Raw genomic sequence first — 26,881 nt, 5'->3', positions numbered from 1 at the left:
AGAGCTAATTTGGAAAATTTAAATGGTGATTATAAATTTATACTACTACGGTTTACAAACGAATACACACACGAAAAAACAGACGCTTCTCCTTTTATTCTCATCCTTCCATTTGCCATTAAAAACTTAGGTGTATTAGATGGTCTCCGCATTGATTCAAAGGAACCTTTGAATCTGACGTGATGATCGTCTTGATATCGCGGTCTATGAACCTGAACACTTCAGTTGCAGTGTGTGAGACTTGATTATGGAGAGCGTTGTTACGTTGCTTCCATATGTGGTAGACTGTTGCTACATTTACCACACTCCACACGTGCCGTGTGCAGTGGCGGACCTATGTACATCAATGGGGTGCCACCTGCAACCCCATAAATCTATATAAATATTATTTTGTCCATAAAAACAATGGAAAAACAGTAGCTCTCCTGGTTAAGTTCAGCATCTGACCCCTCTAAACCGTGGTTCAAAGCCTCTTGATGACACATTTTAGTTGTTTTTCCTTTTTATGTACATAGTTTGACCTAGGTTAAATTTAATCCTCGGTCCGCCACTGGCCGTGTGTGCATACAACTCCATGAATATTAACGTCAAGGTACCTCTTATCAAACGGGGCTTATATAGAGTTGTAACCCTTGTATGACGTATCACTAATTACAACCTCTCTTATCAAAACTGGTGGAGATAAGTTATGTATTTCCATGGATAATCTTGAGTTAGTGCGTTAGGTTGAGATACGAAATAGGAAATGATTGCGAGCATTCATTTAAAGTTGCAATTTGTGAATTCACGCTGGTTTTAGACAGATGTACGTGGGCAACAAACACTATAACAATTGTTTTTCTATGTTTTAATTTATTCTCTCATGTCACTGTTTTTTTCATATTTGTCTATCAAAATGTGTTTACCAAATACATTTAATTAAGTTTCTATGTTTATTCTCGTAATTGAGTATCCTTAAAATATCCATTTCTTGAATAAAAAACGCAATGAATTAATTAAGTGTTAACTCATTTTTGAATACTACATGTTGGGATCCCGCATGAAATTTAAGAAAATATCTTTACTAATATAATTATAGGAATTAATCCATTGTCAATTAATCTATGATAAGTCCAAATTTAAGAGCATCCTATTTAAAGTCAGAACTTAATTTTAGCATATGTATGTTGGATTTTAAATATTACACTGAGTTATGTCAAACTTTAATAGGCGAAACTATACATTTTCCCGTGAAAGCTCGCTACAAATAGGTCATATACAAATGTAATTCAATATAATTATTAAATTTCCGTTCTAATTAATTATAGGAGTATCACTTAAGAAAATAAATTAACTATAACAAGTAGTAGATGTACTAACATGGAATTTCTATTTAATCCTAAAAATGTGTTCTTCTAACTCTCTTATCAATGATCATTACACAATGGATTTCTTAATAACATATTACTTGTTCTTCTTCCAAAATAATTGGATGTTGTTTTTTTAATTTTGCCAAGAAAAAAAAAACATCTGTTGAGAATTAACATCTGTTGAGAATTAACTCATGTTACCAATTATCTAGCTATTGTTGAATAAGTAGGGATAAAAGAAGGACTGATTTATTATATATGTATTTTCTTCTTGGTGTGAGTCAACGAGAGAGAGAGTAGCTTTATGTTTTGTGTGAAGAGTATAAGAGAGTAAGAGAAAGATATAATTATTATTGCTCATCTAACTTTTACAAAAGGGAGAGAAGTACTATTTATAGATGGGTAAAGTCGGTTAATTCTCACCAACTTGGAAGAAGAAGACAAAATCACCAAGAGGTGATGGGTGACTGTTTTTACAGATGAAAGACATCTGTTTTCCTTTGGATAATCATTCTTTTTATAATTATCTTTTTAACACTCCCCTTGATTATCTAAACTTGTATTACGTAGTGTCTCGTTAAAAACCTGGTCATGGAAAAACCCATTGGGACAAAAACCATGACAAGGGAAAAAGAGTACACTGCCGTAATCTCCCCCTAAAAGTAGTGGACCTAGCTTCCTTGTTACAGGTCACGCAAATGTCGCATTCCGATACCATAGACGTGTTTTCGGAATATTGTAGTCGGAAGAGCTTTGGTGAACAAGTCAGCTGGATTGTCGCATGATCGTACATATTCGATGTCCACTTCTTTATTTTTCTCGAGCTCCTTTATGTACGAGAAAAATCTCGGAGGGATGTGCTTTGTCCTGTCGCTTTTGATGTAGCCTTCTTTGAGTTGAGCGACACAAGCCGAGTTATCTTCAAATATTTTCGTCGGCTCTTTCTCGTTGACTATTCCGCTTGATTCTTGTATGTGGTGACTCATTGACCGAAGCCACACACATTCTCGACATGCTTCGTGAAGCGCAATAGTTTCTGCATAATTTGAAGATGTCGCAACCAGAGTTTGTTTCTGGGACCGCCAAGAGATCGCGGTTCCACCAATTGTAAAAACATAGCCGGTTTGCGATCGAGCCTTATGAGGATCTGATAAGTATCCTGCATCTGCAAAACCAACTATACCAAACTCGGGTTTTCTAAAATACATTAACCCTAAATCAACTGTACCTTGAAGGTAACGGAATAAATGTTTTATTCCGTCCCAATGCCTGCGAGTAGGAGCAGAACTATATCTCGCCAGTAGATTAGTAGCAAAAGCTATATCTGGTCTGGTACAGTTTGCAAGATATAACAGCCCACCGATAGCACTCATATAAGGTACTTCTGGACCTAATATCTTCTCGCTATCTTCGCAGGGCCTAAAAGGATCACTCTCAACATTGAGAGTTCTACCAATCATTGGAGTACTCAAAGGAGTCGCTTTGTCCATACGAAAGCGTTTCAATAACCTTTTCGTATAGTTTGATTGATGCACAAATATTCCTTCTCGGAGATGCTCTATCTGGAGCCCAAGACAAAACTTTGTCTTGCCGAGATCTTTCATTTCAAACTCCTCTTTCATATGAGTTCGAGCATCATCAACCTCCTTTTGAGTTCCAATTATGTTCAGGTCATCAACGTATACAGCAATGATCACAAAGCCAGATGACGATTTCTTTATAAAAACGCATGGACATATCGCATTATTAACATATCCTTTACTCAAAAGATATTCACTTAAGCGATTGTACCACATGCGTCCGGATTGCTTTAATCCGTAAAGTGATCGCTGTAACTTGACCGAGCAAATCTCCCTGGATTTTTCTTTCAATGCTCTTGGCATTTTCAATCCCTCAGGGAGTTTCATATATATATCGTTATCCAACGATCCATACAAATATGCAGTCACAACGTCCATGAGATGCATTTCAAGATTTTTAGACGCCGTTAGGCTCATCAAAAATCTAAACGTAATTGCATCCATTACCGGGGAATACGTTTCCTCAAAATCAATTCCCGGTCTCTGAGAAAAACCTTGGGCAACTAATCGGGCTTTATATCGTGTTACTTCATTTTTCTCATTTACTTTTCTCACGAATACCCACTTATACCCAACAGGATTTATATTCTCAGGCGTTATGACTATAGGTCCAAAGACATTTCTTTTATTCAGGGAGAGTAATTCAATTTGAATGGCCTTCTTCCACTCCTCCCAATCATGTCTTTTTTGACATTCTAAAATGGACCTTGGATCGGGATCATCATTTTCATGATCGATCTCTTTGGACACAGAAAAGGAGAACATTCCATCAATATCTTTTATCTTATTTCTGATCCATATCTTTTCATCTCGGGCGTAGTTGATGGAAATCTCATACTTTTCTGTTCCCTTCTCGTCATCTGGATCATCTTTATCTATGTCTTTATTCAGACATTTTTCAGTATCAGGTTCTTCTAGAACCTTACTTTGTTCATCCAATTTCTTTTTCTTTCGGGGATTTTTATCTTTAGAACCCGCTGGCCTCCCCCTCTTTAACTGAACCTTAGGTTCATTTATTTTATTTCCACCAGTTTGTTCCTTAGGAACATCAACTCTTGATGGAACATTTTCAGCGGGTATACATGACTTCGTCACCCTTCTCGTATCTGTGAACGCATCTGGTAACTGGTTTGCCAAATTATGCAAATGCACAATTTTCTGAACTTCCAGCTCTCTTTGATTCGTAGGAGGATCAAGGTGTAACAACGACGGTGTACACCAAGTAAGCTCTTTAGGAATTTCTCTAAGTCCTCCCCCTAATGCTGGAAATTCATCCTCATTAAAATGGCAATCGGCAAATCTTGCCGTAAACATATCACCAGTTACTGGTTCCAGATACCTTATTATACTTGGTGACGTATAACCCACATAAATTCCCAATCTCCTTTGTGGGCCCATTTTTGTTCTTTGTGGCGGAGCTATCGGAACATAGACCGCACACCCAAAGACACGGAGATGGGATACATCTGGCTCTTGCCCAGATGCCAATTGTAAAGGGGAGTACTTATGATATGCACTCGGTCTTAGCCGAACCAGTGCAGCCGCATGCAATATAGCATGACCCCATACAGAAATTGGGAGCTTTGTTCTCAAGACTAACGGTCTTGCAATCAACTGCAACCGTTTTATCAATGACTCAGCCATGCCATTTTGTGTATGCACATGGGGAACTGGATGCTCCACATCAATCCCCATTGACATACAATAATCATCAAAGGCTTGCGATGTAAATTCACCAGCATTATCAAGCCTTACTTTCTTAATGGCATATTCTGAGAACTGCGTTCTCAGCTTTATTATCTGGGCAATGAACTTTGCGAAAGCCGTATTTCGTGTCGTCAAAAGAGACACACTTGACCATCTAGTAGATGCGTCAATCAATACCATGAAATACTTAAATGGCCCGCACGGTGGGTGGATCGGCCCACATATATCACCATGTATTCTTTCCAAAAACACTGGTGATTCATTACCTACTTTTGCTGGTGATGGCCGAGTTATAAGCTTTCCTTGAGAACATGCATTACATGTAAACTCGCCCGTTTGCAAAATTTTTCCGTTTTTCAACGGATGGCCATTCGAATTTTGCACTATCTTTCTCATCATGACTGAACCAGGATGTCCTAGCCTTTCATGCCATATTTTAAATGTATCAGTAAACTTCATGTTTACCACGGCATAGGACTCAGTCATGGTTATTTTTGTACAATATAGTCCAGAGGATAACATTCTTAACTCTTCAAGTATATGTTTTTTCTCGGACTTAATGCAAAGAAATTCAATGCCATCTTTACTCATAGTCTCAATATGATATCCATTTCTTCGGATATCCTTAAAACTTAACAAGTTTCTATGAGACTTGGGGGAATACAATGCATAACTTATTTCAAATATCGTTCCCCCTGGCATTGAAAATTTCGCTCTTCCAGAGCCCATAATAATCTTTGCATTACCAGATATTGTACTTACGCTTCCAGCGTAATTTCTTATTTTGAGACTGGAGAAATATTTCTTATCTTTGATTATTGTGTGCGTTGACGCACTATCTGCCAAACACAAATCTCCATCCATAGTCTCAAAGTTTGGCATTCTTTCTGAATTTAAAATATTCATAAAACATATATTATTAAACATTAAACATAACAAACATAACATATATCTTACAACAAAATATATAGATACTATAATACAGTCTACTTATATCACATCTATTTATATTACTCATCGATATTCTCTGGTTCAACCAGAAAGTCTGATACGTCGAGATGAGTATCATCGTTTAAACCATGAAAGGATGGCCCAGGTTCATCAGAGATGAAGTTAGTTTCACCTCTTCCTTTCTCTTTTCCCTTTTGGGATTCTCTATACAGATCGGCTAAATGTTTTGGTGTACGACAGGTACGTACCCAATGACCTTTCATGCCGCATCTGTAGCAAACCGTTCCCGTTTGCCTTTTATCATCCTGGCCCTTTTCATTCCTTTCATTTTCGTGGAAGTCTTTATTATTTCTTTCATCATAGGGACGGAATCTTCTTCCTCGTCCTCTTCCACGACCATGATAACGGTTTCCACCACGTCCACGACCTCGTCCTCTCCTATTATCATAACTGGATGATGCAACATTCGCTTCAGGGAATGGAGCAGATCCAGTGGGACGAGCTTGATGGTTTAAAGTCACGAGTTGATTATTCTGCTCCGCTACAAGGAGGACTTGCATCAACTCCGAGTAACGGGTATATCCACTCACTCGGTATTGTTGTTGCAGGATTACATTTTCAGGATGGAACGTGGAGAGAGTTTTCTCGATCATATCATAATCACTTATTTTCTCTCCACATAACATCATCCTCGAAGTAATTCCGAACATCGCGGAATTAAACTCACTAACACTTTTGTAATCCTGGAACCGGAGATGGATCCACTCGTGTTTAGCTTTCGGTAAGATCACATATTTCTGGTGATCGAACCTCTCTTTTAAAGATTTCCAGAGGTCACAAGGATCCTCTTTCGTAATATATTCATCCTTTAAACCATCATGGATGTGGTGTCGTAAAAATATCATGGCTTTAGCCTTTTTCTCATCCGACACCGTTTTTGAACTATCGATGGTTTCCAAAAGCCCGTTTCCTCTCAGGTGCATTTTTGCACCCACTGCCCAGGTCATATAATTATTTCCCATAATATCCAGGGCATTAATTTCGAGCTTTGTCAAATTCGACATGATAACTGTATTCATAGAATAATATATATAGTTATAGTAATTACAAGAATTTAAATGCGTAATTTAAATGCAGAAATTAAAGGCATAAAATAAAAGCATAAACTTAAATTGCAGAAATTTAAATTGCAGAAATTTAAATTGCAAGAATTTAAATAGCATAAATAAAATCGGGAGGCTCAGCCTACCACATGATCCGAGGAGTCATAGACTACCATATTGATCATTTTTCAAAGTCCGAGGAGACATGGTCTACTATTTTGACCTTTTTATTCACGGAGGCAAAGCCTACCACGTGTTTCTCTGATCGTGAAGGCATAGCCTACCATAACGATCAGTCGGGGAAGGCAGCGCCTATCATCCCGAACGGAGAAGGTCCAGCCTCTCACTCCGAAGCAATAATAAAATTTAAATAAAATAAGTATATTAAAATACATAAATTTAAACATTACCTCGGTTGGTTTAAGAACTTTTCAGATTAATAAACTTCAGTTGATCAGAGCCTCGTGCTGATAACGTGTTGAATAAGTAGGGATAAAAGAAGGACTGATTTATTATATATGTATTTTCTTCTTGGTGTGAGTCAACGAGAGAGAGAGTAGCTTTATGTTTTGTGTGAAGAGTATAAGAGAGTAAGAGAAAGATATAATTATTATTGCTCATCTAACTTTTACAAAAGGGAGAGAAGTACTATTTATAGATGGGTAAAGTCGGTTAATTCTCACCAACTTGGAAGAAGAAGACAAAATCACCAAGAGGTGATGGGTGACTGTTTTTACAGATGAAAGACATCTGTTTTCCTTTGGATAATCATTCTTTTTATAATTATCTTTTTAACAGCTATGTCCTTTTTTGTTATTTTTAAATGACCTAAATAGCAGATCGATGCTGCAACTTTGCAAAAATTTATCGTTGTTCTTCCATTTAATAATGTTTTCGCTATGATATTGTAGCTCTATTATATTTTCATGATTGAATTATTTTTATTTATATATTGCAGTGATATAAAGAATTAACACAAGGGAGAATTTAGCCACGCGTGCCAACATGAGCTGTATGTGTGGGTGGTGATAGACGCGCGTGCCTCAATATCTCACGTGTAAATAAAGACAACAACATATTTCTTAGGTGTTTAAATATTTTCTCATAAAAATTAAACGTTTGGTATTTAAATACCACATGTTTCTTTGGGAGGGGGGAGGTTTTCTATATTTTAACTAAATTCATTTTCCTAATAATATTGCAGTACCAATCAAGTGCCTACTTTCAAAATAACAAATAAAAGTTTAATGTTTAAAAATGACTAAATTAAATCGATGACCAGCATGACGAGAAGACACACTATATAACAACAATGGTTGTGCCAAGAAGCATTAGTGGTGAAGATACACTACAACTCCAAAAATAGAGTTTGTGAGCTTTCAGTCAGGTTTCTTTTACACTCGTTTCTTGAAATTAGATTCTTGTACTCAAAGAAACCTTAAAACTATTTACCTTTTCTCTTTCCGGACTACAAAGTTAGATTTATCAAAACTTAGAGCTCGGAATCAATGGAGATCAAAGCTGAAACGATGCAAAAGTCAAAGTTCAAAAGAATCTGTGTCTTCTGTGGAAGCAGCCAAGGCAAGAAGAGTAGTTACCAAGATGCTGCTGTTGATCTCGGCAACGAACTGGTAATCCATGAATTTCAACTTATTGGTAGGTTTTGAGACAAGATGATATGCTTCTTTGGTTTCATTGTGTTCTGCAAAACCTTTTCGGATTTTGATAAAACATGTTCACAAGATGTTTGTTAATGTTTAGGTTTTTCAAATTCAGAGCATTTTTCTTTCTTCTTTGGAACGTGCCAACTTTAGAATATTCTGGTTGCTACTTTGTTAAATGGGTTTGAGAGTCTCAAAGCTTCAATATTGTTTTTTTTATTATCCTTTAGTTTAGCAAATCTAGGGGTGTAACTATGTTTTTTTGTTCTGCAGGTTTCAAGGAATATTGATCTAGTCTATGGAGGTGGGAGCATAGGATTGATGGGTTTGGTTTCACAAGCTGTTCATGATGGTGGTCGTCATGTTATTGGGTAACTTTCTTATAGTCAAATCACTTAAAAACTATATACTCTGTTTTAATCTCTTCTCTTAACAACTTAATGATCTTTATGGTTAAGATCATACAACAGAAAACTGTCTTTTGAGCTTGTGATATAACTAAAGTGTTGGGTTATGTTGTTGATTACTTCAAACTAAACCTCTTTTGTCATCTTGTTGTCACTCTACAGAGTCATTCCCAAGACCCTCATGCCCAAAGAGGTATGAACTTTTAAAGTTTTTTTTTAAATAAACATTATTATTTGTTTATTTTTGACTCTTAAGTTATGTTTTCTTCTCTACAGACTCCCATTCAAACCCATTTTAATCTTCAGTCTTTGCTTCTGTTTTACTCTTTTCCCTATTTATTATAATCACCTTTACTTGATTGAGTAGTTTATCTTTTCTACCCCCTATTTTTTTTCCTTTAGGTATCCTAAAATAAAATATATGAAGAAAATTATTAGAAAGATGTTAACTAGAATAAAGTTTTGTAAAACAAAATGTATGTAAGAGATTTCAAAAACATCCAAATATCGATTACTTGCATAGCCATCATTGCTTTTGCCTGTAGAAGAGTCCAAAGTTGCTTTTTCCCTTTAACTGCTTTTAATTATTACTTCCTTTTATTTTTCTAAAATTTGGTGGATGCTCTTTGTTATGGCAGTTAACTGGTGAAACAGTAGGAGAAGTAAGAGCAGTTACAGGTATGCACCAAAGGAAAGCTGAGATGGCTAAGCACTCCGATGCTTTTATTGCGTTGCCAGGTTTTGTTTTAAACCCCATCCTGCCAAATTATCAAATAATATTTTGTTCCTTTGCACAAAAGTAAATATTTATAAGTTCAAATATTGTTTTTTTTCAAACAAAGTAATGATGATATAGGAAAACTGGTCAAACCTGAAGGGTTTCGTATAAAAATAATGAATGAGAGAATTCAAAGTCTTGAAGAACAAATATTTATTTGGTCACAAAAATAGACTGATTTTGCAAAAGAGAGAAGAAAAAAATTGGTAAAAAACATGATTTCTTGGTCAAGCTGCAATGCAGTGTGAAAGCTACTGTGAAAAGTTTTTCCTTTATTTTTTAAATGCAAAAATGTAGAATCATAAAAGTCACCATACTCTTAAAGATAAAGGCCTTGACACATCAACATCTGGCACTTAAAATTAGATATTTTTTCTCTCCTCTTTACTCAGCTGATTGCTCTGCTTTTTTTTTTAAACATAGCGGTACTCTGTATGGCTTGTGTAGTCTTGCTGTGACCAAAATTTTCCTTCTTGCCCATTTCAAGCTAAGAGACAAAATCTGAAACAGTCCCACAAATAGCATTGCCCACACTGAATCTGAATGATCCTGCTTTAGTAATCATGTTGACACCAATGTACTAATTGTTACAGAGATGGAGAAGAATACATCATTTGGTTTTTCTTGTATACATAACACACTATTGACTTGACCATGTCATAATAATAATTTAGTCTGATCTCTTTTAACAAAAAAAACCTAAAGTGTAGTGTGGTAATTACAGGTGGCTATGGAACCCTTGAAGAATTGCTTGAGGTCATAACTTGGGCTCAGCTTGGAATACATGAAAAGCCGGTAAGAAAACAAACCCTCTTTCATATTTTCAAGAAAGATTCAAACTTTTAAATGAAAATTCAAGAACCCAAAATCACTAAAACAATTTTTTTTCTGCAGGTGGGTTTGCTCAATGTTGATGGATACTACAACTCTCTGCTCTCATTCATCGATAAAGCCGTGGAAGAAGGATTCATCAGTCCTACTGCTCGTGAGATCATCGTCTCTGCTCCTAATGCTAAAGAGCTTGTGAAGAAACTAGAGGTAATTAAAGTAAAATCGAGTTGGATTGTTTCTGCATTTCACCATAATCTCAAACATTGTTGTTGTTGTTGCAGGAATACGCACCTTGCCATGAAAGTGTTACGTCTAAGCTTTGCTGGGAGATGTGACGGATTAGAGAATGATCAAGATCAAGAACTAATATATCTATTATAAATATTTATATATAGATATGAAAAAATGTCTAGAAGATTTTCATGGTTTTGATCTTACTAAAAAAGGAATAGATTCTGTTTAGTTGGGGTAAAGTTTATGTAAATTATTAGTACTAGTACTAAAGTCTTTTAACTCCAAACTATAATGTCTTGACCTGTTTAAAGTTGAATCTTATCGGCTAAGTGAAGTCTTGTCACAACAAAATAGTGACACACGTGGAATGTTGAGGCAAAGTTAGATTAAGTGGTTGAGTTTGGTGTGAATAGATGAAGTTGAAACCTAACTTATTATAGGTTGCAAGTTAAGATAGGATAATGATGATGATGCACATAAAGGTGTGCAACGGATACTTCTCCACAGTTTCAGGAGTTTGATAGAATGATAGTTGAGTAACAAACAGTAAAAATTAGTTATATAACCATATCAATCAATCAGTCACTCAAATCAACAGGAAAAATGTACGACTTACACTTCTCCACAGTTACAAGCTAGACAAATCACAGTGAGGTATAAGTGCAACAACAACCTTCACAGCATTCCTTCATGAACTACAATGTAGCTTTCACCTACTATCACGAGCAAATATGAAGGTACCATGATGCTTATTACGAACATAAATGGCTTGAAACTGTTATCATTATTTAGTATCTATAACTTAAAGGATGTAAAGATAACATAACACGATCCAATACTATGACAACAACAGATGATTTCAGTGAATTGAATTGTAGGATGTATTATCTCAATACAAGGTGATGAAAACGGTGGTGTATATTACAGTTATTGCTAGTACATGTTCCAAGAAAGAGCCTACAAATCGTATAGGACAACTGTTATACATGAGCGAAAACTAAAGACAGGAGTCTGAGGATGTCTATCACGAAAACTAATCTAACGGGGTGCCTGTCTTGAACGGCACTTTAACCTTGAAGCTTCCAGCTCTTGTTTTAATGTCTCTATCTCACCGAGCAACGCCGCATTTTCCTAAACCCAAGAGAGCAAAAAAGTAATGAGCCACAAGCATCCAATATTATAAGGAGTGTCGATTGGGAAATGGGAATGTCACCTTATGTAATGAATCTAGCTTTTGATTGAGAGTAAACGCGTTTCCATTCCCAGATGACTCTTTCATCTGAACAAGAAAAAACAATGCTCTAAAAAAAAAGAAGAAGTCTTTCTCTGACTACATGGAGGAGGAGCTTAGAGAATAGTACCAGTGCCAGCTCTGTGTTACATTTAGAAGCCTTCTCAGCTTCACTGTCAAACATTCTCCGCCATTCTGCAGATTCATCCATTGCTTCCCTATTCGCCAAATCAAACTGTCTCCTACACACCAAATATAAACTATCACCAACCATATAAACACAGCTGAGCTACAAAAAATCAAATCAAAGGAAACTTAAAACATAAAGTCTGAAACTTTAACGAAACTAACGAACCCTTTTCACAAAATCCCAACACTAGTAGCAAGACAACCCCTGAATGGAGAAAAGAGAGGAGGAGAACCTTAAGCGTTCTGTGTCATCAGACGATAGAGTGTAATCGATAGTCCACAGCCTTAAGTAAACAGCGACGCCAAGAACAAGAGCTAGAGCCAGACCCACTAGTATCGTCTTTCTCTCAGATCCTCCCGCCATCCTTCCTCCTTCCCTCATCAGAGGCAACATTCCCGACGATTTGATTGTTTCCGATTGAGAGAAGTAAAGACGGTTCTGTCAAACCGGAGATTTATTTCAACTAAATCGTAATAGAACCGGTTCGGGCAGCTGTTTGGATTCGGAACGTTGTTCTTTAGGTTCTATTCGGGTTATTATGTTTGGATCGTTTCGATTAATACTAACTAGATTTTGACCCGCACAACCGTGCATGTGTTTATTTCCACTTTATAAACATATAACATTATTATTGGTATATTTTTTTATTAATCCCTTATATACTAAAGCGCAAGTCGCATCACCAATCTAAAGCTGACATGTGAAAAATCTATTTTTCAAAAAAAAAATTGGAATAGAAAACAGTCTGAAAAAAAAATAATGCTTAAAAGAAAAAAATAACAGAAACCATAGAACAATTTTAAAAAAGTAGCCCACAACCCATGATTCTTTGTTTGTTCACTGTCCTTTTCATTTGATTTTTTTTTTACATATTCTGTTTTGTATTGTTTCGATCAAGTTAATTATTGTCTAATTTTTTTAATCTTCCATTATTAAAAATTCTTTCAGTTCTATTGGTGAAACTGTTTTCCAATATCTTTACCGTCCCACTACCTTCACTTCTTTTGCATCTAAATAAACTGAAATCTCCACATTTAAAAGATCAGAAAACACCGTAAATTATAAGTTTCACATAAAACTCAGAAAATTTCTAACACATGTATTCATTGCGTAAAATATTTAAGCACGGAAGACATAGAACAAGAAGCACCAACTCCTCAAAATCTAATAATAATGGTGATGAAATGTCTTAACACTCTCATTTAAAGCTCCATCGAATGTTTCGTTTCTCAAATGCGTTCAAGACCTCGAGTTCATCCACAAAAGCAGTTGTCAACTATTAAAGGTGTGTATTTCTGTATTCATTTAAGTGGTAAACAATGGTAACTAAAGCTTTTTCTCAAAAAAAAAAAGTTAACTAATGTAATGTTTTTCATCTTTAATTTGACAATTATTTTGCCCTTGCATAGCAAGGGCCATAATACTAGTTAATCATATATTTAAAGTTTATATAATTTTTTTGATACAATAATTTTATAGTGTGCATGTTTGTCTATTCAATTAATTGTTTTGAACTATTACATGTAATTGTGACTTATATATTTATCTTATTAGATTTGCTAACTAATATATGCAAAGTTCAACAAATTTGAAAATTATTTGTATTTATATTTTTGAAATAAAATATTATCTATAATTTTTAATTAAAAATATAAGTAATATAAATAAATATTTTATTATTTAGTAATTGTATTTGTATTTATGAACATATTAAAATATTCATCTACACTAATATTTGAACATTATTACAATTGAATATTAAACAAAAAACACTGATATATGTTTTTAATATGTTAAATTGAAAAATGTTCATGATATAATATACATACAAATTCATGGTGAGATGAAACTATTTTTTAGTAACTACTGGTGGAATCCATCAATTTAAGTTTAGTGAAATTTTTATATCTACGACCAATATAGTTGCGGGCAAATAATATACCCGTAATTTGAGTAGTAACTTTTTGAATTATATTATTTAATATTGCAATATATTTTTCCTTGATATTATGCTGATTTTTTTCCAATAATGTTAAAATAACAGAATTATAGGATTATACCATTTATATATGATTTTTGTAACAAACAACAAATATTTTTGCTGTTAAATGAATATACCCGTATTTGATGTTTTATTATTTTGAATACAGCCAACTTCATCTTCTCCAAATGATGTCTGTGTTTCAGTATATAAAAAAATAAAGATCATATAATACAAAGAGAACAATAACTCAAATAAGGCCAACACAAGTGCAACAATAAATTCAAAGAGCATCGTAACTCAAATATCACTCGAGCATGTTTACTAAAAATAAAACGCTGTTAGTAACAGAGTTAGTTTGGTTATGAAGTTATGGCCATGAGATATGTTTATATGTATATTGTTACATATTTACATGATTAAGTATTTAATGAAAACGACAGAGACACATGAAATAAGACTTATGAACTAATGTATACATTTATATAGTAACAGAAAATGTATGGTCATTTATTATAAATCTAGACTATGAGACTCATGTCATTGATTTTCTATACAGTAAAGTGAAATCATCACGATTAATAAAAGATGAGTTGGTAATGTGAGATTTTAGGTGACATTAATTTGAAGATAAATGATAAAACAAATAATATGATAAATATAAAATGAATTTCTAGTAATAGGTCTATTAGGTTCATTTTTTAAAAAATCATACATGAATCAAGATTGTGACTTCTGTTTTAATATATAAGATTGGATATCCGATATATTTAAAATTTTAAATTATCTTTCATTTTAAATCGGAATTTATTCTTGATTCAGTTAATAACTCTTCAGTTTCGTATATTTTAGATTCATATTAAGATCATAATATGAAATTGTGTATTTATAGTATTTATTTAAATTTTAATAATTATTTTGAATATTGATTCCAATCTTAAGTTTTTCAGAAAACAATTTCGAATTTTAACATTTTTAGATTTTTTAAAATAAATATTTATTTGTGCTCGGTAATTATATCTCGTGTTGCAGTTTATTTTATCCACTTTCTCTATAATCCATTGTTTTTCTATTCACCAAATCAAACTATCTCCTACAGCAAAGTAAACATTTACTTGATTAACCACAATTAATATATACAGATGAACTACAAAGATCATTTCAAGGGAAATTGAAAACATAAAGTCAAAAACTTCATATTAGTGTTACAAAAAGTACAAATCTAATTCCAAAATTAAGGCTGCACAAATACCCAAACTAATTGTCTTTATTTTCTTAAAAAAATTATCTTTTAATTTAGAGAGTATCATTCTTACAATTAGTGTCATTCTTAATATTGACATATTGTTTTAATATTTTTTTTTTTGTCTAAACTCTAGTAAAGCAAATATGAAAGATGTGAATGTACATTACTATTTGATTATTACAAGAGACACATTTTAAATTTGAAAAATGTATCGTCTTTTTTAATAGAGAATTTTTTCGAAAATATAATGTGTGTAATGTTTCACTGTGTTTAGAATAAGCTTTTTTGTCTTATATATTTAGTTTAACTTCCACTGTATTATGTAACTTTTTTAATTTAATATGGTTATAATATAATTTCAAACCTAATGAAAACACTATATTTTAAAGAAAAATATTAAACTACTTCTATATTCTAAAGGCGAAATGGTGAAAATATTAGATACAATATTATAAAAATCTATTCCAAGAACTCAAAAAGCCCAAAAGTTCTATTAAGGACAATATTAAACCAAAATATTCCAATCAAGCATGACAAATTCAAATATTTACGGTTCTTGTGGGTTTTAGATCGGGCTGGACTTGACAACCCGATTGACATTCCTACCCACTTCAGTACATTTTAATTACTTAAACAATTAATTAGTTATATTAAAATCTCTATAAGCAATTTTCTTGACAAAATATGGTTTAAATTTTACTAGTTATGAAAATAATGGTTCTTATCGAATATAAGATCAGATTTCTTAAAATAATATTGAAAAATATAAAAGTTTTTAAATATTTAGCCACTATAAAATATTTAAAAGTGCTTAATACTTTAATGATCTTGTTTAGATATAAAAATACTTAATTTTGAAAATAATAATGTAAAATTTTCATTTAAAATGTAGTTTCAATGTGTGAAATCCACTCCTTATTACTTTCTAAATCCACTCCTTTTTGAAAATAATAATGTACCTGAACATACCGATCAACTACATTAGAAATGTAAGACTTAGAGAAATAAGTGTATTTATATATATTTCATATATATTTAAAAGTTTATCCATACCATTCTAAACAACTTAACAAAATTTTGTGTAGAAAATAGCACGTGAGCACGGAGGGACGACCACATGTCACTTTGAGCAACGACAAGATGCTTCAAAAACATTTGTGTATGACACATTGGAGAGGACACCTTTGAGAATTGTTGTAAATAATTTTCCTATCATTGAAGATGTTGGAATGGTAAGTAAATTACTTGACTCTCTCTCACTCTTTTTTTTTACTTGACATACAAACAAATAGATTATATATCCACACAAAATGTATGTGCTTTTTTTGTAAGTAAATTACTTGACTCTCTCTCACTCTTTTTTTTACTTGACATAAAAACAAATAGATTATATATCCACACAAAATGTATGTGCTTTTTTTTTGTACGGAATCTATCATGTGCCACTCACTCTAAATGATACAACTCAAGAACATGCTCTACTTGTTGTTGCAAGGCGCGTATTAGATGGTGGAGTAGATCGAGTTTGTGGTGGTTCAGAATTCATGGGGAGTAACATTTGGCAACAAAGGTTATTGTAGATTGTTTCTCCCAGCGGATGGCATTTTCAAATCTTTTGGCCAAATTTTGATTAGCTAAGCTAATGGTAGATTTAAGAAGATTTGTGGGTTGTTTTGCTGCTTCTTTTGCAAATGGTTATTGAGGTCAGCGAATAACACTGAAAGAATGTAGTAAACTCTATGGATTAGACAGTTGTTTGTTTTCTCGATTTACATCTTATGTTAGTTGCTTATCATTTCCTGGTCACGTTAAATTCGTTAAAACATTTTCATCATCTATAATATAGATTACCGCAAGTATCTAGTAGAACACGTAAAAAACACAACATGTCATCAAAAAATCGATGATGATTCTTCATAAACCCTCTATAAAACTAGAATTTTGTGTATCTATAAAATTAGAATTCTGTGCATCTCTTCCCAAGTTTCAGGGAGACTGCACACTCAAATGGCTTATGAAATCCTAATTTTGTGGCTTTACAAGATTATCAGAGTCTCTGGACCGAAGCAAACCGTACAGGGATATACACTACTTTGATGGGTATCACTTGTTAAAAAGTATGACTTCTCCCTAGAAGAATTGACTCGTATCACTTTGCTCGGGATAGCCACCTTTCTTACCGGTTTCACAAGTGAAGTGTGCATTCATGATCAAGATGAGTGAGATCAGAACGTGCTACTCGATTGACATCTATCCGAAGATGTTTACGGATGTCTAGAGCGGGCAAAAAGATGTATCATGCACGGGCGCTAATAACCTAAAGCTACACTCTACAAAAACTCTATAGAATTAAGAAACTAAAATCAAATAACATTGAAAGCAGCACTAGTCCTAATAAGAAATTATTGAAAAATCATAGGTGCGCACCCTATCAAAGGTCCAGTCATTCTTAAACAAAAAATAAGTGAGTACAAAAAGTATTAAGAACCTTAAGTTAAAATGTTACAACCATTAAAAAAAATGTTACAACCACTAAATCTAACTTCCCATGATACGCCATTCGCCGCGAGTTCCACCAAGATGACAAAAAAAAAAGAAGTTAATGTTGTATTTATTTAAATTATATTTTTTTAAAGCTGCAGCAAGCGATTTTCTAAACAAAATTATTGTTTTAATTTTACTAGAAGAGGTATGCAAAAGCAGGTTTTACTAATTCATTAGTCTAGAATCATGCACATGAAGATTTACATATTCAAATAGTACCCTTCATGTATATGACAGAAACAGAAATACCATTATAGGGTGACCATCTTCAAACCAAAATCATAAAAGACATAGATGTTTCATCGTGGACAAAGCTAATCCAAACTAACTACATACCTTAAGGGTTTGGTGTAGGAGGAGTGGGTCTGCAGAGGATGGGGTGTCTCTTTCTATCAAGAGTAACCATAGCCTTGGCTTGATACTCAACAAGTGGCCCATCTGGCTTCTCCCTGGCCATAAAAGTAATGTATGACTTGGATCTGGGTCCTCCGCGATAATGACCTCTCACGACTTCAACGAACTCCACCTTGGGATCCTTTAAAAAAAAATGATTCACACAATGTACATATATAACTACTACTTGTCTGAACAAAAGCAGAGAAACAGAACTAGCCTTGTCTCGGTTGTGTCTTTCGAGACAGACATGAACCATCTCTTCCCAGTAATCACGAAACGTTCTGTCGGGAAGTGCGATCCGGTCCAAACCCACTGGACAGATGCCTTTGTAGTGATAGATATGCTTTCGGTTTGGATCAGCGTAAAACCCCTACACAACACACAATTGTACTCTATCATTTCATATGATTTCAAACCCTAAAAAAAAAAAAAGAGGTCGTACGTACCTTGCTGTTGATAAGCTGGCGTTTAATGATGTTGTAGTCTTCTATGGCCTCCTCTTCGTCGGATAAAGTGGAAAGCTGCACATCCGGAGAGGAGTAATACTCTACACCATCGAAGCTGTCTACATCCCACTCAGGCGCCTGTAACATCTCAGCTTCGCTAATCTCACCATCGCTCTCTTCCCATTCATCCTCCTCCTCCTCCTCAGGCTCGAACTCGGCCTTCCGCTTTGAATTCACAACGACGTCCATGGCTTCTGCCGTCTCTTTTCCCGAATCTCCTTCTTTCTTCGTCTCTGTTGGTTTGAGATAACTTGAAGATGCATCCATCACTGCTTTCTTCATCTCTGCTTCAATTGGGAAAAGCGAAAGCCAATAAACTAACTTTTCTTTGTAAATATTCCTATTTGTATAAATAGGAATCTCACTTTTCCTTTTTTCTAACATTATTAATTTATATATAAAAACTCTATAGATTAAAATATGTTATTTTATTAAACAAAAGTTTAAGATAATACTAAAAATGTTTTTATTATAAATACATCACATACAAATTAAAAAAATGACCAAAATATTTTGTTAAAGAGATACATACTAAGATAAATTAATCTAAATTGAAGATTTTGATTTGAGAACTGTGGTTTAGAATTTTAAAAATTAAATTAATATTTAAAAATGATAAATGATAAATTTAAAAATAGTTTCAAGAAAAAATGTTGGATTTCAAAATATTTTTTTTAAATAAGTTTGAAATAAAATAACATATTGTTTTAAAAAATTATAATAATAATTTCATTTAAAGAATTATTATATTTATATATATAGTAAATGTAGAATGGTTATTTTAGGATCAAATCTAAAACCAAATCTATATAGATTTTGCTGTTTTAATGGAATTTGATGATTTCAATAGTTGAGAAGATTTTACAAGTTAACTAGATTTGACAAATTTTATCCAATATTCTTACATAGATTTTCATTACTTGTGTATAGAATTCTATTGATTGTTATCAACTTTTAAGGTAAGAAATTAATGGTATAATAGGAGAAAAGAAAAAAAGAATCATTTCAATTATTAAAAAGACAAAATGTCATTGTACCTTTTAATATATAGATATATAAATAAAAGTTATTTTTTTATAATTTTAAAATATATGGTTTTAAATTTGAACTTTTTATATAAAAGGTTTCGATTTTTTTTTTAAATTGTTTTTTTTAATTCTTTTTGAATTTCAAAAATAGTTTTTAAAACTATTTTTTTTTACTTTTATTAAATTTTTAATATCTTTTTCCTACTTTTATGTTAAAGTTGTGATTTGTATTATTTCATTGTTCAATTTTTGTGTGTTTTTGTATGCGAGTGTATTTTATTGCATAGATTTCCAAAATCTTATTGGTATAGATGATATTCTCAAAGTTTAGTCTTATGAGTATAAAAAAAGAGAATTTACATCCCAATAACAATAGATTTTAATAGAATCTTAAAATCAATGAAAACTAAACTTTTCCAATAACAAAAGATTTTGAGTGGAATTTAAAAGTCATCATCCCAATAACAATGGATTCTAATTAAATTTTAAAAATCCATAAACCAATAACAATAAAATCTCAAAATTTAATAACTCCTCTTGAATTCTTCTACCAATAACCCCCCTAAATCACTTTCATGGCTAGAGGGTGGGTATAACTATGAGGACTATCTCATCGTAAACAGGCCAAGTCCAACCAAGATCAATTTATGATCATTATATGATGTTGTTCTTTTCTTTGAATTTCTTCAAATGGATTTTGTTTAAAGCCACTTATTAGTGATCAGCCTATATTAGTCTTACAAAGAATACAAATCTAAGTCTAAGATTAAGGTTGGACAAAAAGTCAAATGCAAACCAACCTGGAAAATAAATTGAGACCAAATTAACTGAAATCAACATATATTCAACTGCGCTTTCTTCAATAACATTTTGGATTTTAGATTCTAGATTTTATTAAAACTCAAAAGATTCATACCAACTCCTAATACAATTTAGATTTTAGATTTTATTAAAACTCAAAAGATTCATACCAACCCCTAATATAGTTCTTCATAAATATCATAAAATACTCAGTAATTAAAATAAATATCTAAAATAAAAACAACTAATTTAGATGTTCAGTTTAGTATACTTTATGTTGTGTATTATGTTATTTTAATTGTTTTAAATAATATAAACTCCTGAACCCAATCTGAATAAAAATGATGTATAATGATTTTTTATTTATTTTCAAAATAACATGGTACTTGAACCGATCCAAATAAAACTAAATTTTCTATGTATAAATATCTGAATAAAAAGTAAATTAAATCTATATATCAAAATTCGAAAAACCGAATTATTTTTGTTGAACTGTTTCTAAACCCGATTAATTAATCCTAAGAAAAAAATCAAATAATTTGCAACAAAAAAAAAAAACATCGAATGGATATCAAAAAATAATACACAAGGGTAAATTCGTCATTAAAACTCCATTTTCGTAAACCCTAGTTTCGAGACTCCATATCTTCGAATCTTCTTCAAAACCCCATCTTCTTCTTCTTCAAGCAAGCGCCTCCTCGAGAAGAAGAAACCACCAAAAGACAGCCATGCCGCCGAAGTTGGACCCAAGCCAGATCGTTGACGTGTACGTCCGCGTAACCGGAGGAGAAGTCGGAGCAGCGAGTTCTCTAGCCCCCAAGATCGGTCCGCTCGGTCTCGCCCCCAAAAAGATCGGAGAAGACATCGCGAAAGAAACCGCCAAGGAGTGGAAAGGCCTACGCGTCACCGTCAAGCTCACGGTGCAGAATCGTCAGGCTAAGGTCACGGTGGTTCCGTCGGCGGCGGCGCTGGTGATCAAGGCGTTGAAAGAGCCGGAGAGAGACAGGAAGAAGGTGAAGAACATCAAGCACAACGGCAACATTTCGTTCGATGACGTGATCGAGATCGCGAGGATCATGAGGCCGAGATCTATCGCAAAGGAGCTGAGTGGGACCGTGAGGGAGATTCTCGGGACTTGCGTGTCTGTTGGGTGTACGGTTGATGGGAAAGATCCCAAGGATATTCAGCAGGAGATTCAAGAAGGTGAGGTTGAGATTCCTGAGAATTGAGGATAAAACGGAGAAGTGTTTGTGTTCGGTTCTGTGTTTTTATTTAGCTTCTATGTTTCGGTTAAGAACAAGTCAGTTTTGGTTTTGTTGTTTTGTCGTATGCTGTGGTTTGCTACTTTTGATGATCACTTTTAAATTGAAATGGTTGAAACTTTGGCCTAGGAATCGAAATGGTATTGCAGCAGCTTTTTGTTGCAAGACTACTTACAATGTTCATCAAATGGTGTAATCACTAGTACATAATGCATAAGGTTTATGAGTAGAGTGACGATAGATACTGTGGTTTATAGAAGAAGTTGCAGTGTAACATTCATTTTACATTTTCTATACTGTGCTCTTGCTCCTGGCAAAAGACTTACGGCCTCAAAAATTGCGTAGGGGTTTTTGTTCTTCATCCACTTTTAAAATCTCCATTGAAGATTCATTTCTGAACGCTTTTCTTACGGGTTAGTCTAAGTATCCGGTGCGGATTGGAAGATGGAAGATCAAATAAGCTTAAGCAAAGTGACTTGTTCTTAAGTAAACGAACTTACATTGCGAAGATGAAAACGTAAAACACTAGACTCCGTTGATTGGAATTCATACAAATAGAAGTAGAGGAACCAAAAAAAAAGAAAAACGCATGAGGAAAAGGAGGGCATATTTTAAAAATCATGTGCCGAAATACTACACAAAGAGTAACTACTTCTGTTGTGTGTGTGTGGTTGAATTCAAACGTTGGCCGCACTTCTGAAGGATCCGAGTGACTTGGAACCGGAAGCTCTTAGGACGAATTGGTGATAAAATGCAGCAATCGCAGCTCCAATGAATGGTCCCACCCAGAATATCCACTGAAATTAGACCAAAAAACTTCCAATTATTTTCCCATTAAACAATATAATCTGTCTCATTAGCTTCAATTAAAAGAGACATACGTGGTCATCCCACGGCTTGGACTCGTTGTAGATAACCGCAGCTCCGAAACTCCTTGCCGGGTTAATACCGGTTCCGGTGATCGGAATAGTTGCCAAATGAACCATGAACACTGCAAACCCAATCGGAAGTGGCGCCAACACCTTTTCATTTCATCATTGATATTAATTCATTAGTATCAAACTATATATCATGTTACCTAATACCTAATAATCTAAAATTACTAAATTTATTTGACTGCTAAAATACTTACGGGAACGTGGGAGTCACGTGCGTTTCTTTTGGGGTCTGTGGCTGAGAAGACAGTGTAGACAAGAACAAAAGTTCCGATAATCTCTGCGGCGAGTCCTGTCCCTGTGCTGTATCCGTCGGCTAGAGAGTTTGCTCCTCCGCCGTAACGCACGTAGTAAGCGCTTTGAAAGGCCTTTACGAACCCAACTCCACATATAGCACCCAAACACTGAGCCACCATGTATAGAAGCGCTCTAACCAACGTTACCTTCCGGGCCAAGAACAAGCCGAACGTCACCGCCGGGTTTATGTGACCACCTTCACATAAAAGGGGCCAAAGTTAAATAAATGATAAAACAAAAGGTCGACTTGTAATGTTTTTAAATAGCTGAACCGGGTGTGTAAACCGGGCTGGTTTGGTCTAGTAATACCTGAAATACCGGCGGTGCAGTACACAAGGATGAAGATCATGCCACCAAAAGCCCAAGCGATGCCGAGGATTCCTACGCCGCCGCATTCAACTCCACCGGCGGTTGTGTCGGACGAAATCTTGTAGCCAATGACAGTCAAAACGGTGACGTACAAGAAGAGAAGAGTGGCTACAAACTCGGCGATGACGGCTCTGTATAAGGACCATCTTGTCAACTCCTCCGCGTCGAAAAATGGTGTAGGCGGCGGGTCTTGGTAATCCCTCGCCGCAAATCCTTCTGCTCCTTCCACGTCTTTCGCCATGTATGTATGATGTTTCTAAATTTTCTTATGAATTGTTGTTGTTGTGGTTGTGAGAAGATGAGTAAAAGGTTCTCTTTATATAGAGTGAGCTATTGATTAGTGTTACTGTATAATTGACACTACTATTTATAAATTGCTATAAGAAAATTTAGATTTAAATCTAAATTTTCTTATGAATTGCTATACTGAGAGATCGAGGTCCCCATGTCACGTCATTAAATTTTGACCGTTGACAAACCATCAAAAACCATTATTAAAACGTGAGCAAAAGCAAGGCATGAACAGAAATAATAATGATAATTATAAATACTATTTTAAAACAAATAACTACATATTCATAAATTTTTTTTTTTTTTTTTTTTTGTAAACTTCATAAATATTCATATGATACAATGCAATCATACAAACATGCCTTATCTGTATAAGCTGTACCCGCCACATGCATACGTAGTTTGAAGTTTTGATAAATATTCGTAACATCATTTGTAAACATTAGAAGTATTTATTTACATCGTGTCACAACACTATTCCTGTGTTTTCATGCTTAGTCTGGATTATTCTTGCATCTTTTCATGCTTAGTCTCGTAAAAATATAAGTACGCGAATGTTTGAGGCTTTACATTTTCAATAGAAAGCGACAAGGATGAAAAAGTCATTTTATGTGAATTTCTTTTCTTTTTTTTTTGTCAACCATTTTATGTGAATTTCATCTTTTCTTTATTCCTAACATCTATGTATTTTTTGAATTCTTACTAATGGTAATATATAATGTTTTAAAAAGGATGAAAAATAAAGTAAGAGCGAGAAAGTGCACATTGCTGACAAGGAATTATTTACTCCAATAAGAACAGAGAGGCGTCGCTAAAACGATAAGGTTATATTGACGTGGCAAAACATTAGCCATAAACACCACAGTCCTTTTGTCTATGTTCAGTTTTTCTAATATTTTTTTGTTCAATATACGTAAGAAAATTGCAATTGAATTGAGGAGAGAGAGAGAGAGAGAGAGAGAGAGAGAGAGAGAGAGAGAGAGAGAGAGAGAGAGAGAGAGAGAGAGAGCAAATAACTGTTGACGACTTGTGGGGTCTATGGTACGTGGCATTATAGTTGTGGTTGAGTGGAACCGAAGTTGGATTTAATCTGCATGGGCGGTGCCGATACATTTGTCCGAGCTATGGGGCGGTATACTGGACCCACGCCGCACATCGAACGTCCACAATATTTTGACCTTTAGTGGAAACAGAACCATTGAATAGAGGACGTTTGTTTTATCCTGTCCGTGTAATTATTATGTTAATGTAATGCAGCTAACCCAAAATAGACTTTTTCTATCACCCAGTTTTATAAATAGGTTGAGACTATACAGTATATATTTGTCCTGCGTCGGAAGTCTTTTATTTGCTCTGTCCGTCTCAAAATAAACAACATTTAGAATCTTCACACCGATTAAAAAAGTTATTAATTTATTTAATTTAATTCATTTTTATAAAAATATCAATAACTATAGTTAATTTAACCAATAAAACATTATACACCGTCCGTTTTATAAAGATCTACATTCTAAAAAAAAAGTTTTTAAAAATATATTTTACTTGTTTTGATGTGTTTTCTTAATATATGTGAAAAATCTAAAAATCTGTATTTTTTGTAATGGAGGGATATTGTATAATGCAAAGAGTCACAAACACCAAATAACATTTAATTTGTATAAAACTTATAAACATCATTTAAAATGAAGTAAAAAATTCTTAAAACACCATTTAAGTGAAATGGAGGTAAATGTTATTGAGTTTCGCAAAAGATAAGCCTCTGTAATTTTCACTACAATTTATAGAAGAGCTTATGAGATTGCGAAAATTGTCGTAGACCTTTGATTACCGTCTTGGCGCAAGCGCAAGGTTGTCCTCGTTGGCTAAATAATTATTTCGACAAATAGATAAGTGCTGATGTGTGGTTCCTCTGTCTTTATCTTGAGCTTTTGTTTACGTCTTGATTTTCGGTGCTTTATTGTCGTTAAGCTTCTGCTTGTGTGGCTGTTTGGACTTTCACATGTTTCTTTATTCTTTTAGTAATCCAATTTTTTATACGGAAAAAGCTTTTTTTTTTTTTTTAGACGGAAAAAGTTGTAACAGCTTTAAGTATACGATATAGATGAATTTAGGCGATACAAAATAGAATTACTGAAACTAACTAATAACATCATGTAGATCAATCAACTTATGAGTTTTTGTTTTATCGACAGCTACTTTGCTCGTTTTAGAGAGGGATTGTAGATACAATATACAAGCAGCAACTGAAGAATGGTATAATATATCGACATCATCCGAACTTTTACCTCTAATCAATCTTATCTGGCTATCTCAAAGTTTTCAACTTATAACTTTATGATAAGATTCATATTATATTTTTTTTTGTGTAAAAGAGTGACAGCCTATATTATTGTAGGGGATGGACACAGCTCGTGACATAGGACAAGGGAAAAAATACAGACGCATATAGTATATTAGGGTCGGTCCAAATGATAGCTACATTTAGGTGTGGGGCGGCGAGGCTAAGTTTAATTAACCATAAAACTCCATTATCTACCATACATTTAGAATTAAGAAGTCGCTGTTCTTAATAGCTCCACAATTATTCTTTTACATTATCCAAATCTTAAATAAGTTCAGATCAAGTATAAAAGATCAGTAACATTAGTTTAAACCAATTTTCGTTTAAGTTGAAAAAGGGCTAACCAAAATAAAGTCGAGTTCTACCTTTGTTAACAAAACAATAACTTTTTTTTTTATAAAGGCAAAACAAGAACTATTTAACTATCCTCAGTTAATATTACAATCTCTTTTTTGCTATGAAAATACTTTTTAGATGGAAAGGTAGTATATAGTTCAACAGTTTGATTATTTGACTATGTAAATAATATCATGAAAATCATTTTGCTAACAAACGGATATGAAAATTCTGCTTGCCAAAAAGTATAGTTTATTACGCAATACTAATATATTTAGATAACGAGAGAGGGTTTTATGGCGGAGGGTTCTTCTCGAACTTTTTTTCTTTGTTTGCATTTTCTATTTGATATTTTTAAAAATTATTTCAATAAGATCGATGTAAACTATAATTTTTTGAAAAAAACTGTCTTTGTCGACTTACTATAAATTTATTTTTTTAAATATAGTTAATCTCATAAAATGTTTCTTATAATTATATTTCAATATATGTTTTAATATACCCGAAAACATAAACCTATCATTTG

The 26,881-nt window shown here is 33.6% G+C and overlaps 6 protein-coding genes across 7 annotated transcripts; 2 read left to right on the top strand and 4 right to left on the bottom strand.

Annotated features, from left to right (window-relative positions):
* Window positions 1-5,646: 5,646 nt before the first annotated feature.
* Window positions 5,647-6,570, bottom strand: LOC103831215. Its single transcript, XM_009107100.2, has one exon. It carries the CDS (start codon window positions 6,568-6,570, stop codon window positions 5,647-5,649), a length of 924 nt encoding a protein of 307 aa, XP_009105348.2.
* A 1,227-nt stretch (window positions 6,571-7,797) lies between these two features.
* Window positions 7,798-11,443, top strand: LOC103857666 (cytokinin riboside 5'-monophosphate phosphoribohydrolase LOG3). The gene is made up of 7 exons (XM_009134882.3): window positions 7,798-8,321; window positions 8,625-8,722; window positions 8,921-8,951; window positions 9,397-9,496; window positions 10,261-10,331; window positions 10,431-10,574; window positions 10,649-11,443. Exons 1-7 carry the CDS (start codon window positions 8,199-8,201, stop codon window positions 10,700-10,702), a joined length of 621 nt encoding a protein of 206 aa, XP_009133130.1. The 5' UTR covers window positions 7,798-8,198; the 3' UTR covers window positions 10,703-11,443.
* Window positions 11,441-12,744, bottom strand: LOC103857665. Of its 2 annotated transcripts, none has more exons than XM_009134881.3 (4): window positions 12,255-12,562; window positions 11,963-12,074; window positions 11,815-11,880; window positions 11,441-11,732 (listed from the first exon to the last, which is right to left on the bottom strand). In XM_009134881.3, exons 1-4 carry the CDS (start codon window positions 12,413-12,415, stop codon window positions 11,640-11,642), a joined length of 432 nt encoding a protein of 143 aa, XP_009133129.1. In that variant the 5' UTR covers window positions 12,416-12,562; the 3' UTR covers window positions 11,441-11,639. The 2 variants fall into 2 exon arrangements, with proteins under 2 accessions (XP_009133129.1, XP_018512999.1); XM_018657483.2 differs by having other exon boundaries at window positions 11,477-11,732; window positions 11,963-12,092; window positions 12,255-12,744.
* A 4,860-nt stretch (window positions 12,745-17,604) lies between these two features.
* On the bottom strand, window positions 17,605-20,938 carry LOC103857663. The gene is made up of 4 exons (XM_009134879.3): window positions 18,636-20,938; window positions 18,407-18,559; window positions 18,130-18,328; window positions 17,605-17,787 (listed from the first exon to the last, which is right to left on the bottom strand). Exons 1-3 carry the CDS (start codon window positions 19,077-19,079, stop codon window positions 18,131-18,133), a joined length of 795 nt encoding a protein of 264 aa, XP_009133127.2. The 5' UTR covers window positions 19,080-20,938; the 3' UTR covers window positions 17,605-17,787; window position 18,130.
* A 241-nt stretch (window positions 20,939-21,179) lies between these two features.
* Window positions 21,180-21,967, top strand: LOC103857662 (60S ribosomal protein L12-2). The gene has a single exon (XM_009134878.3). It carries the CDS (start codon window positions 21,253-21,255, stop codon window positions 21,751-21,753), a length of 501 nt encoding a protein of 166 aa, XP_009133126.1. The 5' UTR covers window positions 21,180-21,252; the 3' UTR covers window positions 21,754-21,967.
* Window positions 21,968-22,238: 271 nt separating this feature from the next.
* Window positions 22,239-23,729, bottom strand: LOC103857661 (aquaporin PIP2-2). Its single transcript, XM_009134877.3, has 4 exons — window positions 23,328-23,729; window positions 22,919-23,214; window positions 22,668-22,808; window positions 22,239-22,583 (listed from the first exon to the last, which is right to left on the bottom strand). The coding sequence occupies exons 1-4, from the start codon at window positions 23,626-23,628 to the stop codon at window positions 22,464-22,466; spliced, it is 858 nt and encodes a 285-aa protein (XP_009133125.1). The 5' UTR covers window positions 23,629-23,729; the 3' UTR covers window positions 22,239-22,463.
* Between the last annotated feature and the right edge of the window lie 3,152 nt (window positions 23,730-26,881).

Source organism: Brassica rapa, chromosome A03, assembly GCF_000309985.2.
Source record: "Brassica rapa cultivar Chiifu-401-42 chromosome A03, CAAS_Brap_v3.01, whole genome shotgun sequence".
NCBI lineage: Eukaryota > Viridiplantae > Streptophyta > Magnoliopsida > Brassicales > Brassicaceae > Brassica > Brassica rapa.
Note: the sequence above shows the minus strand (reverse complement) of the source record. Positions and strands in the feature narration are given on the sequence as shown.